This window comes from Vipera berus (assembly GCF_964194415.1).
Source record: "Vipera berus genome assembly, chromosome: 4".
In the NCBI taxonomy this organism is placed as follows: Eukaryota; Metazoa; Chordata; class Lepidosauria; order Squamata; family Viperidae; genus Vipera; species Vipera berus.
The window spans coordinates 99,458,999-99,473,975 of record NC_138206.1 but is presented as its reverse complement, the minus strand read 5'-3'; the positions used below and the strand labels follow the sequence as shown (position 1 = coordinate 99,473,975).

The window sequence follows — 14,977 nt, the reverse complement described above, 5'->3', positions numbered from 1 at the left end:
AAATCCCTAAATGGACTGGAGAATGGCCCCACCTCCTTTGCCTCAGTCAAGATCTTATAGCACACCTTTACTATAAAAAGACACAGGGCTTCTTCAAATCTCTCAGCTAAGAATTTGGATCTTTGACATCTGGATTAATTCACTTTCCAGGTAAAATTTAATGCTAGATTTATTTTTCTGCAAGTAAAAGGAGAAATGAATGTGCTGAGACATAAGGGATGGGCATTTTAAACTTCATGTTTATTTTTAATACATATCTTGGATACGGGGCAGAACAGGTGGTTGTTAGGTCAATCAAGATGTAAAACCAACCAGTAGTATATCAGTCACTGTTAGAAGTGTAAATTTTAAGGGAGACTTCAGAATCTGAAAAGAAAAGAAAAAAAACTAAGTTTGAAAAGATTTGTGGAGGATGATTTTTTTTTTGAGCTGAAAAAAAAACTTTCAAAAGGCAGAACAAAGCAAACTTTTTATTTGATGAAATGCACTATGAACCACAAAAGCTAATGCAACAATAAATGTGTGAGAAAGAGCAGTTATTTGGCTTTAGTAAGTATGAATGCTTGACATTTCTAAAGGGGAGATCAAACTAAATGAAAAAAGAAAAACCAGAATTCAGGACTGATATATTGGAGCTGAGGGAACAATCTTTGAACAATTTTCCTGTGAAATTCCTCCCTCCCAGCTTCTTGAAAACAGCTCCCATTCATTTTACGGGAGGCTCACTCAAACTTCCCAGTGTGTAAATTCCATTTGCACGTATTTGTTTTGTATCCATGCAACGAATACAAGAAGTTGAAAAGTGATAGCTTGTCAACCGGCTTGTTAGATTTTCACAGCAATTTTAGCCTCCCCCCCCCCCCCTCGGACGTTTTTAACAAAATTTGTGACGTCTTTACTTACCTTCAGGTTTTCCAGTATGTCTGCTATATGGAAAATCAGTAATATAGATCAGACATTAAAACTGCATCTGGCAACTTCAGTATGAAAATAAAATCAAAATCCCTACCCTGATTAGTGATTAGTCTGATTAGTGATTTGTGCCTTACTTAGAATATAAGGCAGCGTGTAAATAGCTTTGAATGATGATCACGAGGGAGTCTTCCTTATTACACTTGTAATGTACGCAAGTTTTGAATATGACAGATTTTTTCCCCCCTGGCATAAGCTTTTGAGGACATCTAGTGGGTATTATATTTAAATTATTCTTACACATTAGGAATTAAAATTAAAAATGAACTAGAAAGCTGGATGGAAAGCACTTGAGTTTCCCTTTTCACATCTTATTAATTTGAATTAATAACACTGTAATGTGTTATAAAGACATTAAGAGTATTTGGGTATTATTAATTAAGAGTATTTGGATATTATTGGGAATAATTACAGATGCTACAGTTGTGGACACTAAGTTGATGTTGAATTTAATTACGGCAGCAAGACTCTTAATAGGGCAGTATTGGAAGAAGGAGGAACTGCCGACCATAGAAGAATGGACTTTAAAGGTTTCCGACCTGGCAGAGATGGCGAAGATTTCGGCCTATTTGAAAGATTACTCGCAAGAACATTATATTATGGAATGGAGAAAATGGATTGAGTTTATCCAGAATAAGTATAGGGTCAAGAAGTTTTATGTAGCATTTGAATAAGTCTTCTTTCTTTTTTCTTCTTTTTTTTTCTCTTTTAGTTTTTTTTTATATATATATTTAATATTACTAAGGTTTGTTTTATCCTATATAAGCTAGAGAGTGATGGATTTTAGAGCTTATAGTTGTTAGTATATGATTGTTTATGATTGGTTTTTTTTATATATACCTTGTATTTAGCTCTGGGAAGTCGGGGGGGGGAGGGGGGGAGGGGGGAGAGGTAGGGGGGGAGGGTGAAGGGAGGGGGAGGGGGTTTTTTTTAAAGAAAAATTGTATGTTAAAACTTTTCAATAAAAAAAAAGAGTATTTGGATATTATTAATTAATAGCTTCGCCAAACATAAAGAAAAGCCAGTTGAAACATTTACAGGTAATCCTTGACTTATGACCACAATTGAGCCCAAAGTTTCTGTTGTTAAGTGAGACATTTATTAAACGAGCTTTGCCCAATGTTACATGTGTTTGAGGCTGATATGAACATTTGGATTCAGACCAAAGTTGTCTGCAGGAGTCATGGTGCAGTGGGATGGGAACTACATCAGTATTTCAAGACTATTACAAGACAGCATTCAAATATAGATAGTCCTCAACTTACGACCGTTTGCTTAACGACTGTTAGAAGTTATAGCTAACCTGGAAAAAGGGAGTTATGACCCGTTCTGAGGTTCCCAAGATCATCCTCTCTATGGTCATGTGATTGAATTGAAGCCGCTTGTTGCATCTTGCAGTCACATGGCCACATTTTATGATTTATTTTGCCATTTTAAAATTGTTGTGTTTGCTGAATGACTGCCTCCCAAAAGGTAATAAAATCAAGTTGGTCGTGTGACTGACCCAATTTTACAATCGACATGACATGCAACCGTAATGGGCAGGGTTCCATCACAGTTGTATGTCAAGGACTACTTGTACTTCTACCAAAAATACAAATAGTATGGAAGACTTTAAGTGTAACTTTGAAAGGTTGGCTGAGGAAGTTCTAGAGCAATGACAGCCTGGTTGAAGAGTCTCTTTGGCATCCCTCTACTTTACTTGTTCAATATGGAATATTTAATTGTATTGCATTTGCTTTTCTAATTTTAATTTAATTTTTATCTGCATTGTATTTGTATTGCATTGTATTCATGTTGAACAACATGATGCACAGTTTGGATGCATAGCTTATACACCAAAAGGTGTTAAATTTGGGAATGTAATATATTGGCACCCTTATTTAATGAAAATGGAAAATGATATTGCAAACTAGGGGTGAAAATCTTCTACCTTCAATGGGTGTTGACATTTTCTATTACTGCTCCAAATGTTACAATCAAAATCTGATTCAAAGTAGTGGTTCTGGCAAGAAGAAATCACAAGATCCTACAATGTGGGTCTGGAAAGAAACCTCAGAGGTCGTCTAATCCAACCCCTGCCCTATGCAGGAGCCAATTGCTTTGGCCTGTGGTTTGTGTCCTGGAGCAGACAGAAGAGAGAATATGTGAGAATTTACATATTGTGAGAATATGCATTATACATCTGTTACTTTTTAGATGCCATTCTTTGTCTTTTAATCCTGCCCCAGCATTCTGGACCATCTAGAATTGCTCTTTGCTTCGCACAAATCAATTGGTTTATCTTTGCATTGCCTAATATTATTAATATCGCCTAACACATGCTGGCTCAGGAATTATGGGAGTTGAAGTCCATGAGTCATAAAAGAGACAAGGTTGCCTCCCCTGGCCTAACAGATTCTTTGACATGTGTTGGAAGCTTCCAAAGATCCTCCCCCTTTTAAAAAAACCTCAGAATACTCTTCTCCAATAAGAACGGTTTTTCAGCTATGCGGGACTTCAGTTCCCAACATCCCTGGCTACTACCTTGAGATCTGAAGCTGACATCATCCTCAGGTCAGTAGACTCAGAGCAGTGATTCTGAAAGAAAATATTTCACAAAAGAGAAGGAAAAACTGTCCTGAAAATGTCAGGATCCACCATTTGGGGGATAAAGTGCCTGAGTTTAACACAACATATGAACTCCAGCTTAACAAATTGATCCAGTTTTTTGGAAGAGACCTTGGAGGTTTTCTATTCTGACCCACTGCTCAAGCGCGAAACCCTATACCATTCCAGACAAATGATTGTCCAATCTCTTCTTGAAAACCTCCAGTGATGGAGCACCCATAACTTCTAAATGCAAACCATTGCGCCAATTAATTGTTTTAATTGACAGGAAATTTCTCCTTAGTTCTAGGCTGGTTCTCTCTTTGATTAGTTTCCATCCATTGTTTCTTGTTTGGCCTTCTGTTGGTTTGTAAAATAGCTTGTCCCCATCTTCTTTGCGGCAGCCACTCAAATATTGAAACACTGCTGTCATGTCACTCCTCGTCCTTCTTTTCATTAAATCAGACATGCCCAATTCCTGCAATTGTGTCATCGTATGTTTTATCCTCCAGTTCCCTAATCAACTTTATTGCTCTTCTCTGCACTCTTTCCACAGTCTCAAAATCGTTCTTATATTGTGGCAAACAAAACTGGATGCAATATTCCAAGTGTGGCCTTACCAAGGCTTTATAATGTAGTATTAACACTTCATGTGATCTTGATTCTATCCCTCTGTTGATGCAGCCTAGACCTGTGTTTGGCAGCTGCAGCTCACTTCTGGCTCATTACCATAATTTGCAAAGCTCAAACCCACCACATGCTGATGGCTTAATTCACACTCCATGTTAAGATGGGTGATTAAGTTCTCACAACCGCAGCCTTGCCTTTTGTACAACTTACTTCAATGAGCAAACCTACCCAGCGTCTCACATCTTATTTGGTCCACGATCCCAACAATCTGGCTTCTGGGAAGCTCTACAGGACATTTAAACAATTGTTTGATTGATGTTTGAAGTTTTAAAACAAGTATTGGTTAAAGTTCAGCCCTCTTCACCTGAGAATCATTTAAACAGGATGATTTGGCAATCGGCAAATTTTGATAGGCTGTTTAGACCCTGGAGATTCCCCTTTATCTCTAGGGTGATACGCTGTTTATATTGCATGTGAGTGTGTGTTTGTGAACAGAGATTCTCTCCTCGTATTCCAAGAACAATGAATGTACAATGCGTGTTCTATTATTTATAATATTTTCTTCCCCTGTTTGTTCTTTCTATATAATTGTATATTCCTTTGCATTGAGGATTTAACATGCAGGAAGTGTTACAAAGGGGAGGAGGGAAAGAACACAATCCTTGTAAACTTATTTGTGTTAATGACTTGTTCTTCAAATACGGCCTGTTGAGTCTTTCTCTCTTTAACCGGGTTGGTCAGTTGGTAACCTCAGTAGGAGCAGAGCCAATGAAAATGAAATGGGTAAATTGCAGAGGTAGGTGGAAGGGAAGGGGTTCCTTATCATTCCTCCTTTAATGGGGGTGTTGAAAGAAAAATCTTCATCAGGGTCCAGTCCAAGTTGGGAATAAACAAAATGCAGACTGCTTTAGAAAGAAGCTTGTTGTTTATTGAAGAGCAGAGCCAGACAGAAAGACGGCTCTGAGAAAGCTGACCACATGTAGTAAGGAGTGGTGGGTTTTTATACCTTCTTGGGCTTTGGTTTGGAGTTGTTCCTGTGGCATGAACTTTGACCTGAGTCTGAGTGTGCCTTTCTGGTATTCTGATAGTGGTGGGTTAATCCTATTATGTCCCAAAGGTCATATCCTGCTTCCATGGGTGTGTGTCTGATGACTATGTCCTATGTTGGGTTTTTTTGGTGTGAGGGATTGTTGATTCTAGGGATTTTTGTCGACGTCAATTTGGAATGACTGTAATCTCTGGGCTGCTGTCTGGTGGTCTTTGGGATTATTTGTAACCCAAACAAAAAAGCAGCCTCACAAGTACCCATTGGGGGCCCAACTGATTAGGCACAAGGAGGGAGGTACAAACTGGGGAAAAAAGAAAAAAAAGGAAATAAGAGCATCTTGGACAAGGTGAGTGACTCTAGAGCAGTATGTCAGCCCAGATGACTTTAATCTTTTCATCTGTTTTTTTAAAAAAAATATTATTTTAAAAGCACCTTGACTGATCTCAGGAAACTTAGCAGGGTTGGCCTTTTTTGACCCTTAGATTGGAGACCACGTGGTAATCCCTAGAGGGAGAGGTATGGTGTTCAAGCCACTCTGCTGGGTCCATTCCCATTGAAAGAGGCATATTTCCTTTTTTTAAAAGAAAATCCCCAAACTCCTCTTCCATACTCTCAATCCTGCCACAGGAATGATATGGTGCCATGCACTCATGGACCTTGGTTAAACTTTTGGCCACCAAAGGTTTACCCACCTAATTTGAAGTGATGAAGGCTACCGTATTTTCCAGCGTATAAGACGACTTTTTAACCCATGAAAATCTTCTCAAAAGTCAGGGGTCGTCTTATATGTCGGGTGCTGAAACTTTAGGAACAGGGCTGGCTGGAAAACCTGGAGCGGATCTCCCATTTTGTCTGTGCAGGGAAAGCGGGACCAATTGGAGAAGAAGCTGCAGTCTGTGATTTTTTACAGGCTCGGGTCTGGGCGTCTTTCCTTCTAAAGTTGAAGAGCAGGTGCAGTCTATCCCAACTTAAAAGGCAGGTGGGGAATGCAGCAGTCAGAGCAGCTGCTTAGCTCTAAGGACACATTTGACTCAGGAACTGGGCTGGCTGGCTGGAAAACCTGGAGCGGATCTCCAATTTGGTCTTTTTTTTAAAAAAATCCATTTATATCCTGCCCTTCTCTGAAGACTCAGGGCGGCTTACAATCTAAGCACAAATCAATGTGCTTAGCAATAGCCTTCATTCTATGTATATGCCTGCTTATTAGGGCTTTCGCCCCCCCCAAGCAGCATTATTACAAAGTCAGCTTATTGCCCCCAACAATCTGGGTCCTCATTTTACCTACTTCGGAAGGATGGAAGGCTGAGTCAACCTTGAGCCTGGTGGGATGCGAACCTGCACTAATTGCAGGCAGCTGGTGTTACTTAAGGCTCTGAGCAGGGAAAGCTTTAGAGTGAATTAGGAAAAGTTTAATCCACTTGCACTGTTTTATGTTTACATGTTTGATGACAAACAGCCTTATGTTTATAAGTGACAGTTTTCCTACTAAGTACCTGCATGTCATAAGCATTTGAATTAAAATTACCATATTAAAATCAAATCTGATGTTTTTTAATTTTTATTTGGTGTGCTTTGGAAGAGGGGTAGTCTTATATGGTGAGTATAGCCCAAACCCTATAATTTAACAGGAAATGTAGGGAGTCGTCTTATACGCCCAGTCATCTTATACGCTGGAAAATACGGTAGTTTCTCCCTCAATCCAGTTAAAGTGCTTGAATCTTGAGGAAAATAGTCGCTGATTTCCCAGAATATGAACTGGGTATCAGCATTGCTTAAATTGCCTTTTGGCTTCTAATTTGCCACTGTTAAGATAACAAACCGTGGGAAACACTTTTGAGTTTTTGGGTAGAAAAGCAACCCAGCACTGGATCAAAAGAAATATATCATGCTTTAGCATGGTGCTTTTTTTATACAGTAAGATGCCAGATAGATCAATTAGAAATACAATTATTTGCACTTACAGTCCCTGGTTTGATTGTTCCTTGAACAGGATTCCTGTTATGATCTCTACAAAGCACCAGATGCTCCCTAAAATGGCTCAGAAATTAACAGAAGAGGAGGAAAAAGAATCCAAACTTGACTACAGTGACAATTCTTCTGTATTACCTGACTCAGGTTGCACTTTAAAATGAACACATTGCTTCCTTCTAAGCTAAGTAATAGATGGGCCACATTTAAGTAATAGCTATAAAGCTGCTTTATGATTGTTCACCAGATAAAAACACGAGTAGTTCATTTTGAGAATTGTATTTATCCTCATTTTTTATCGCAATGATTTGTAAAGGCAGTACAGGTAGTCCTCAGCTTATGACCTCAATTGGGCCCAAAATTGATGTTGCTAAGTGAGAAATTTGTTAAGTGAGTTTGGCCTCATTTTATGACTTTTCTCACCACGTTTGTTAAGTGAATCACTTAAATTAGTAACACGGTTGTTAAATGAATGTGGTTTCCCCATTGACTTTGCTTGTCAGAAGGTCACTAAAGGGGATCACATGACTCCGGGACATTGCAACCATCATAAATGTCAGTTGTCAAGCATCCAAATGTAAATGACGTGATCATGGGGATGCTGCAATGGTCATAAGTGTGAAACATGGTCATAGGTCACTTTTTTCCAGTGCCGTTTTAACTTTAAATGGTCACTGTTGTAAGTCGAGGAAAACCTGTATTCACAATCTCAGCTATTCAGAGATGGTCATGGGGATTGGGGAAAGTGGAGTCTGGGACAATTAACCACAGGGACATGTCTGCGCCCGTTCCAGCACAGGGCCCCAACAGCAGCTGACCCATTGTGGGCATTTATTGTTTGCTGGCTCTCTGCTAGCATTTTTCGCCTGCCAATGGTCTGCTCCAACGCACCTTCCTCCTGGCCAATTTGCCGAAGGATACTTGTCTTTGGGCAATCCAGAGTGCAGGACAAGTAACTGCGCATCCCTACTTTGCCTTCTCATCAGATGTGGTCCCTTTTTAGCTCGGCTTCCTGATGTGGAAACTGGAAAGATTGAGCAGAGGCATACCCGCTGCACTTTGTGTGCATGCAGCGGGCTGGGATGGAGAAACTGCTTCCTTCTAGATGTTCCACGCTGCTGCAGGGTGTCTCTTGGCTTGAACGCTGCAGATTCATGGCAAGGCAGGGGGTGAGCAGGGGAAGATTCGTGATGCTTCTTAAAGGGAGAGACTGGCTAATAATAGAGTACTTCCAAGCATATCTTTGAAACTTAACATTAAGAAAACCAAGATCATGGCATCCGGCCCTCTCAATTCCTGGCAAATAGATGGGGAAGAAATGGAGGTAGTGACAGATTTTATCTTCCTGGGCTCCAAGATCACCGCAGATGGGGACTGTAGCCAAGAAATTAAAAGATGCTTGCTCCTGGGGAGGAAAGCCATGGCAAATCTAGACAGCATACTAAAATGCCAATAAAAGTGCATATAGTCAAGGCTATGGTCTTCCCAGTTGCAAAGTATGGCTGTGAAAGTTGGACCACAAAAAAGGCTGAATGCCAAAGAATTGAGGCCTTTGAACTATGGTGCTGGAGAAGATTCCTGCAGGTCCCATGGACTGCAAGGCGATCAAACAGATCAGTCCTAGAGGAATCAGCCCTGACTGCTCTTTAGAAGGTCAGATCCTGAAGCTAAAACTCAAATACTTTGGCCACCTAATGAGAAGGAAGGACTCACTGGAGAAGAGCCTAATGCTGGGAAAGATTGAGGGCAAGAGAAGAACGGGATGACAGAGAATGAGGTGGCTGGATGGAGTCACTGAAGCAGTAGGCGTGAGCTTAAATGGACTCCAGAAGATGGTAGAGGACAGGAAGGCCTGGAGGAACCTTGTCCATGGGGTCGCGATGGGTTGGACATGACTTTGCAACTAACAACAACAACAAGAAGAAGCATATCTAGAAATTAGGAACTTGCTTTCAGTTTCAGAATCAGGTTTCCTGCGTTCTGAAGAACACGTCAAAAAAGTTTGTATAACAAAGACCCCAAGAGGAAGAAACATGATAAATGTGAAGGACCCCTCTCGGGAAAGGAACCAACAACTGCACCCCGAGCTCAGTCTCTGTAATTGTAGTCAGCAAAAATAAAAAGAAAACATTACAGAATGTCATTCTCTCGGAGAAGAGAAAAAAAGAGGGAGAGAGCGGAGGGGGAAATACTCACCCCCCCAGATAGAATTGGATGAAACGACATCATGCATATGAAAACATCCAGAAAGATGTTTGCAACAAAGGTTGCAATCCCACAAAGGGAAGCCTGTTTAAAAGAAAGATGTTTTCTTGTAATAGAAGCACAAGCCGCTAATCCTGATCTGTCATACAATTATTTTCCTAGTCAATATGTTTTCTTTGATCTTACTAGGATGATGTTTCTGGCTCACTTCAATATCAGGCATCTTCTGCCTTCTCTTTTCTCTTTTCCCCTCCCACATTTCCCTCCTCCTCAAACAAAGTCATCTCTTTTTTTAAAAAACAAGGACGAGCAGTTCCTCATATGAGATTAATTTCTAACTATGTTATAAAATTGCTTTTTTTCTATAATAATATTCCCAAAGCAATATCAAGCCTATCCTTTCTCTCCCCAATCCCCAATCACATCAGGGCAGTGATATATTCAGTGTCTTAATAATTTTGGGATAAACACCTTTTATTTCAAAATTATAATGGGGCCCCACGGTGAAATGGGCACAGACATGTGCCCATGGTTAATTGTCCCATTCCAGGGAAAGTGTCCCCAAATTATGGCAGCCCTGGCCATATGATTGAAGCATGCACCACATATAAAAATGGGGGAGGAATTCCTTCAATTGTGCAGTCATGGGCACAATCTTGACTTTTTATGTGCTCAGACATTCCTGCAGCTGTTGTATGCTTATTTCAATTGTGACTAAAATTGTGCCTTGTGCTTTTTAAATATTGAGGAAATATGGCCAACTCCCAAACTATTTTAATTTGAATTAGAAAATTCAGCCCTTCCACTGAAAGCAGAAGGACATCTATAAAATTAGTTTGGGCCTGATTTCTGTCCTGTTTTTAACAGAACAAGCTTTTATTTTCAAACATACCAGTATGCTAACTTGGGCCTGAATTTCTTTAGTATGTGTGTATGTACCTCTTTTTATAGTGGTAATTACAGGTAGTCTTCAATTATAACCATAATTGAGCCCAATTTTTTTGTTACTAAGTAAAACATTTGTTAAATGAATTTTACCCCATTTTACAACCTTTTGTGCCACAATTGTTAAGTGAATCATTGCAGCTGTTAAGTTAGTAACATGTTGTTGTTAAGTGACATTGACTTTGCTTGTAAGAAGGTCACAAAAGGTGATCACGTGATCCCAGGTCACTGTGACCATCATAAAGATGAGTTAGTTGCCAAAGAACCAAATTTTGATCACATTACTATGGGGATACTGCAACAGTTGTAAATGGATAAGTCACTTTTTTCAATCCCGTTGTAATTTTGAACGGTCACAAAATGAATTGCTGCAAGTTGTGGACTAACCTGTATTATGAGGATTTTAGAACAAACTTTCTGAAGACATAGTTTTGCTTAATTCTATACTACATCTCACAAAAAAATGTAAACAAATGACTGCTGTTCACTTTTCCTTCACAGGTCCACCTGTATTTGAAATATTGCCAAAATGGGTTCCAAAGGCCTCCTACTATTTTGACAAAGAACATTATTGTTATGCTGGCCATCAGATCATCATTCAAGAATCCATAGAATGTTTTGGAGCTGTAGTATGGCCTGCTGTAAGTTTTGTACAGAAAAACAACAACACACTTTTGACTAATAAACACCTTAAGACATCTCTTAAGAGGAAATATTTACTCTTGCTTATGCCTTTTATTTTGATCAGTATTGCCATCTCCAGCAATATTAATGGTGGAGGGAGCAGTGACAACATTCATAATGACTTAACATAAGACTAATATCGTGATTACTAAACTGATTAACATGGACTGCATGATGCTGCACCCTTGTCCCATGTTGATTGTCCCATGTCACATACCCTTGTCTTATGTTGAGGAGGCATAGAATCAAAACCATGTGAAGTATTAGTACTGCTTTATAAAACCCCATCTGGAATTTTGCATCCAGTTTTGGTCACCACATTACAAAAAAGATGTTGAGACTTTGGAAAAAGTACAAAGAAGAACTAAGATAGTTAAAGGCCTGGAGACAAAAACATATGAAGAACAGTTGCAGGAACCGGATATAGCTAATCTAGAGAAAAGGAGGACTGGAGTGACATAATAGCAGTATGCCGGTATTTGAGCGGCTGCCACAAAAAAGAGGGAGTCAACTTATTTTACAAAGCACAAAAAGGCAAGACAAGAAACAATGGATGGAAACTAATGAAGGAGAGAAGCAACCTGGAACTAAGAAAAAAACATCCTGACAGTAAGAACAATCAGTCAGTGGAATGGCTTGTATTCAGAAGTTGTGAATGTTTCGTCACTGGAGGCTTCTAAAAAGGGACTGGACAACCTTTGTCTGAAATGATATAGGATCTCCTGCTTTGAGCAATTGTTGGACTAGACGACCTCCAAAGTCCCTTCCAGTTCTATTCATGAAGAGCAGATGCCACTAAATTGGTTATATAATAGCTTTAATTAATTAATTGTCCATGGAGATTCTCAATCATCCAGGTCATGGATATCCCAAAGATGCTTTTTCAAGAGGCAACTGGACTTTCTTGTTTTTCTTTGAAGACGTTTTGCTTCTCATACAAGAAGCTTCTTCAGCTGAAGAAACTTCTTGTATGAGACGCAAAACATCTTCAAAGAAAAACAAGAAAGTCCAGTTGCCTCTTGAAAAAGCACCTTTGGGCCAGCTTTCCTTAGTGTTCACTGGAAATATCAGTTGCTATACATTATCACTAAATCAAAGAAATGCTGCTACGGTAGTTAAACATGACCCAGAGTGGCTATGTGTTGCTATTAAGATGGTTTAACATGTTTTGGACATGCCCAATGTTATAAGCAAGTATGGCATTTCCTGTATGTGGGTGAGCGTGAATATGAATAATTTAACACACAGCTTCTTATCCCCCAACTAACTATTTAATCTTGATTTACTCATCAAGATTTTTAAAATAAAAAAAGAAAAGGAAAAATATTCAATAGGCACCGTTTACTTGAGAACTAAAACAGGAATTGAGTCCTATCATGCTTCATGTTTCTGACATGGAATTATCTTGAACTAGTCACTCTTTGCTGAATGCATCTGCCTTTTCCTGAATCAGCCTTCTTGTCCAAAAGACTGGAAGTCTTCCCTGTCATTGTCCATCAAAATTATTTGAAGACTCACTCCAAATGTAGCACTAACATGGTTAAAATCATTAATGTAGATTTCTGTTATTAAAATTAGCAGTGAAAGAGGCATAAATAAGAAAAAATATAGCCAGATCAATTCTGCTAACACATTAGCTGTACATTTCCTGACAGTTCAATATTTCTTTTGCAATCTGATTAGATTCAATCCCCCTCTCTACCTATTCCAGTTGAAAAAGCTTCTATAAACTAATAAAATGTCTGGCTTAGCTTGTGTCTCAGAAGGATGCCAGCCTATGGCAACTTAAGGGTCTTCCAAGGTCAGCATGATCTGACCTTCATTTGCCAGATCAATCTGCCTTGGTCCTTCATTTGTATTCTGACCTATTTCCAAAGGCAAAATAAAAAAAATGTATTTATATATACACAAATAACTTTGGAATGATCAAAAGTGATTTTTGCTCTTTTAGGCCCTTGCTTTATGTCAGTACCTGGAATCAAATCAAGAGGAAATTAACTTCAAAGAAAAGAAAGTCCTTGAAATTGGAGCTGGGACAGGTCTAGTGTCTATTGTGGCAAGTATATTAGGTAACTTGTACACTGATTTTTCGGACTGTAAGATAACATAGGGATCCGCTTCTTCTTCAGTCATGCACTTCAAACACGGACAGACTTTCACCACTGTCTCTCTCCTAAATGTTCATTCAACATCTGATCAGGTTCTGACACCAGTCCAATTTTCAGATATTGCTTCCCCTCTCCATTAACTTTTCATCATTCTGTGTACATGTATCATGCGTGGTTGTTGATTCCTTGCCAGCCAGTGGACTTGGCAGCTGAGTCTGAGGAATCAGAGGAGGAGAGGCCTGGAGTGACATCAGAGTCAGAGGAAGGCTCTGAGGAGCTTCAAGACTTACAGTCTGATGAGGAGCCTGGCCCCTCTACTCGCACTCAGGCTGACACAGCTGTGCTGGGAGCATGAGTTGGACAGTGATGAAGAAGAGTTGGGAGATATCCAGGATGCACAAAAACACCGGCAACAAAAGAGAATAGGCCAGAGGAATGCAATGGGGCGGCTCCAGAGGCAAAGGAGTAGCCATTAGGAAGCTATGCCTTGGCTGAATAAGGGAAGGTGTGGGAGGTGCTGGTTGCCGGATTGAGTTTCTGTGAACTGTGTTTGTTTGCCTTGGACATTGATTCAGGTCTGTGAATAAAAAAAGGGGATTGGTTTTTTCCTGCCGTTTCCTACCTGCTTGATGGAAGAGGGGTTTCTCCTTGTGAGCATAACAAGGACTCATGTAGACTGGGACAGAACAGTGGTACTGTATCAATTACACACATTAATGCTGATTTATTATGCTCAGCAAAGCAATAATAGCTAAGAATGGCTCTTAATGGCATTCTATAGTATTTTACTCATAAACTAGTGTTTAAAGAATAACTATAAGTAGATTCACATCTTCTAAACATGTATGATTTGGTTGGGTTTTGCTCAGTATAGGGTGCAAACTGAGCAACTCTAGCTTATTTAACATATTATAGTTATGTAAACCATGATTTAGCACGATGCAATTCCACTCCATTTTATGATTTGCTGGTACAAGTGGGCAGACAACTTAAGTACATTAAATACTGAACTAATATTAGGACCTACCTCCCTTCCCCCAACTGACATTTTATCAAGGCAGATTACAGACTGAACAATGTTATTTTTAATCTTTCAGGAGCTTTTGTTACTGCTACTGACTTGCCTGAGGTACTTGAAAACCTGGAGTTCAATATTACTAGGAATACACGGAATCTAGACATTCACAAGCCTGAAGTGAGGAAGCTCATTTGGGGCAAGAATCTCTCTGAAGACTTTCCTAAAGCAACCCACCATTATGATATCATTGTGGCTACTGATGTTGTCTATCATCACACAGCACTAGATTCTCTGCTGGATACACTTTACTACTTATGCCAGCCTGGGACAATGTTGCTTTGGGCAAATAAATTTAGATTCAGCACAGATTATGAATTTTTGGACTCGGTAAGCAACATACTCAATATTACCCAGCTAGCAGAATTTCCAGAGTCAAGTATCAAGTTGTTCAAAGGGACCATAAAAGAGAATTAAAATGAGGAAGCAGAATCCAGATTAAAGTGCAAAAGCTGAGACCTTAACAGACTACTAAGAGTCTGATTCTTAACTTTCAAGACTTAACCCTTTCAATTTGGTACTTATTCAGCACTTTTTTCAAAGACAAGTTGTTTCTACAAAATAATAGATACTAGGAAGCTTGGACTTCTTGGTCATACTTTCCCCTAATATATATACCCATGTCCAGCTTCTGACACATTCTGGAATTCCTTAATTGATGTTTAATTCAGCAATCCCCAACCTTTTGGCATCAGGGGTTGGTTTCATGGAAGACAGTTTTTCCACGGCCCGGGTTTGTGTGTTTCAGTTTTG

General features: G+C 39.4%; 1 protein-coding gene across 1 annotated transcript; it reads left to right on the top strand.

Moving 5' to 3' along the window:
• Positions 1 to 7,232: 7,232 nt before the first annotated feature.
• On the top strand, positions 7,233 to 14,641 carry METTL21C (methyltransferase 21C, AARS1 lysine; the record flags this gene model as incomplete). The annotated part of the gene is made up of 4 exons (XM_081326832.1): positions 7,233 to 7,354; positions 10,859 to 10,998; positions 12,993 to 13,110; positions 14,247 to 14,641. Exons 1-4 carry the CDS (start codon positions 7,240 to 7,242, stop codon positions 14,639 to 14,641), a joined length of 768 nt encoding a protein of 255 aa, XP_081182958.1. The 5' UTR covers positions 7,233 to 7,239.
• Positions 14,642 to 14,977: the final 336 nt, after the last annotated feature.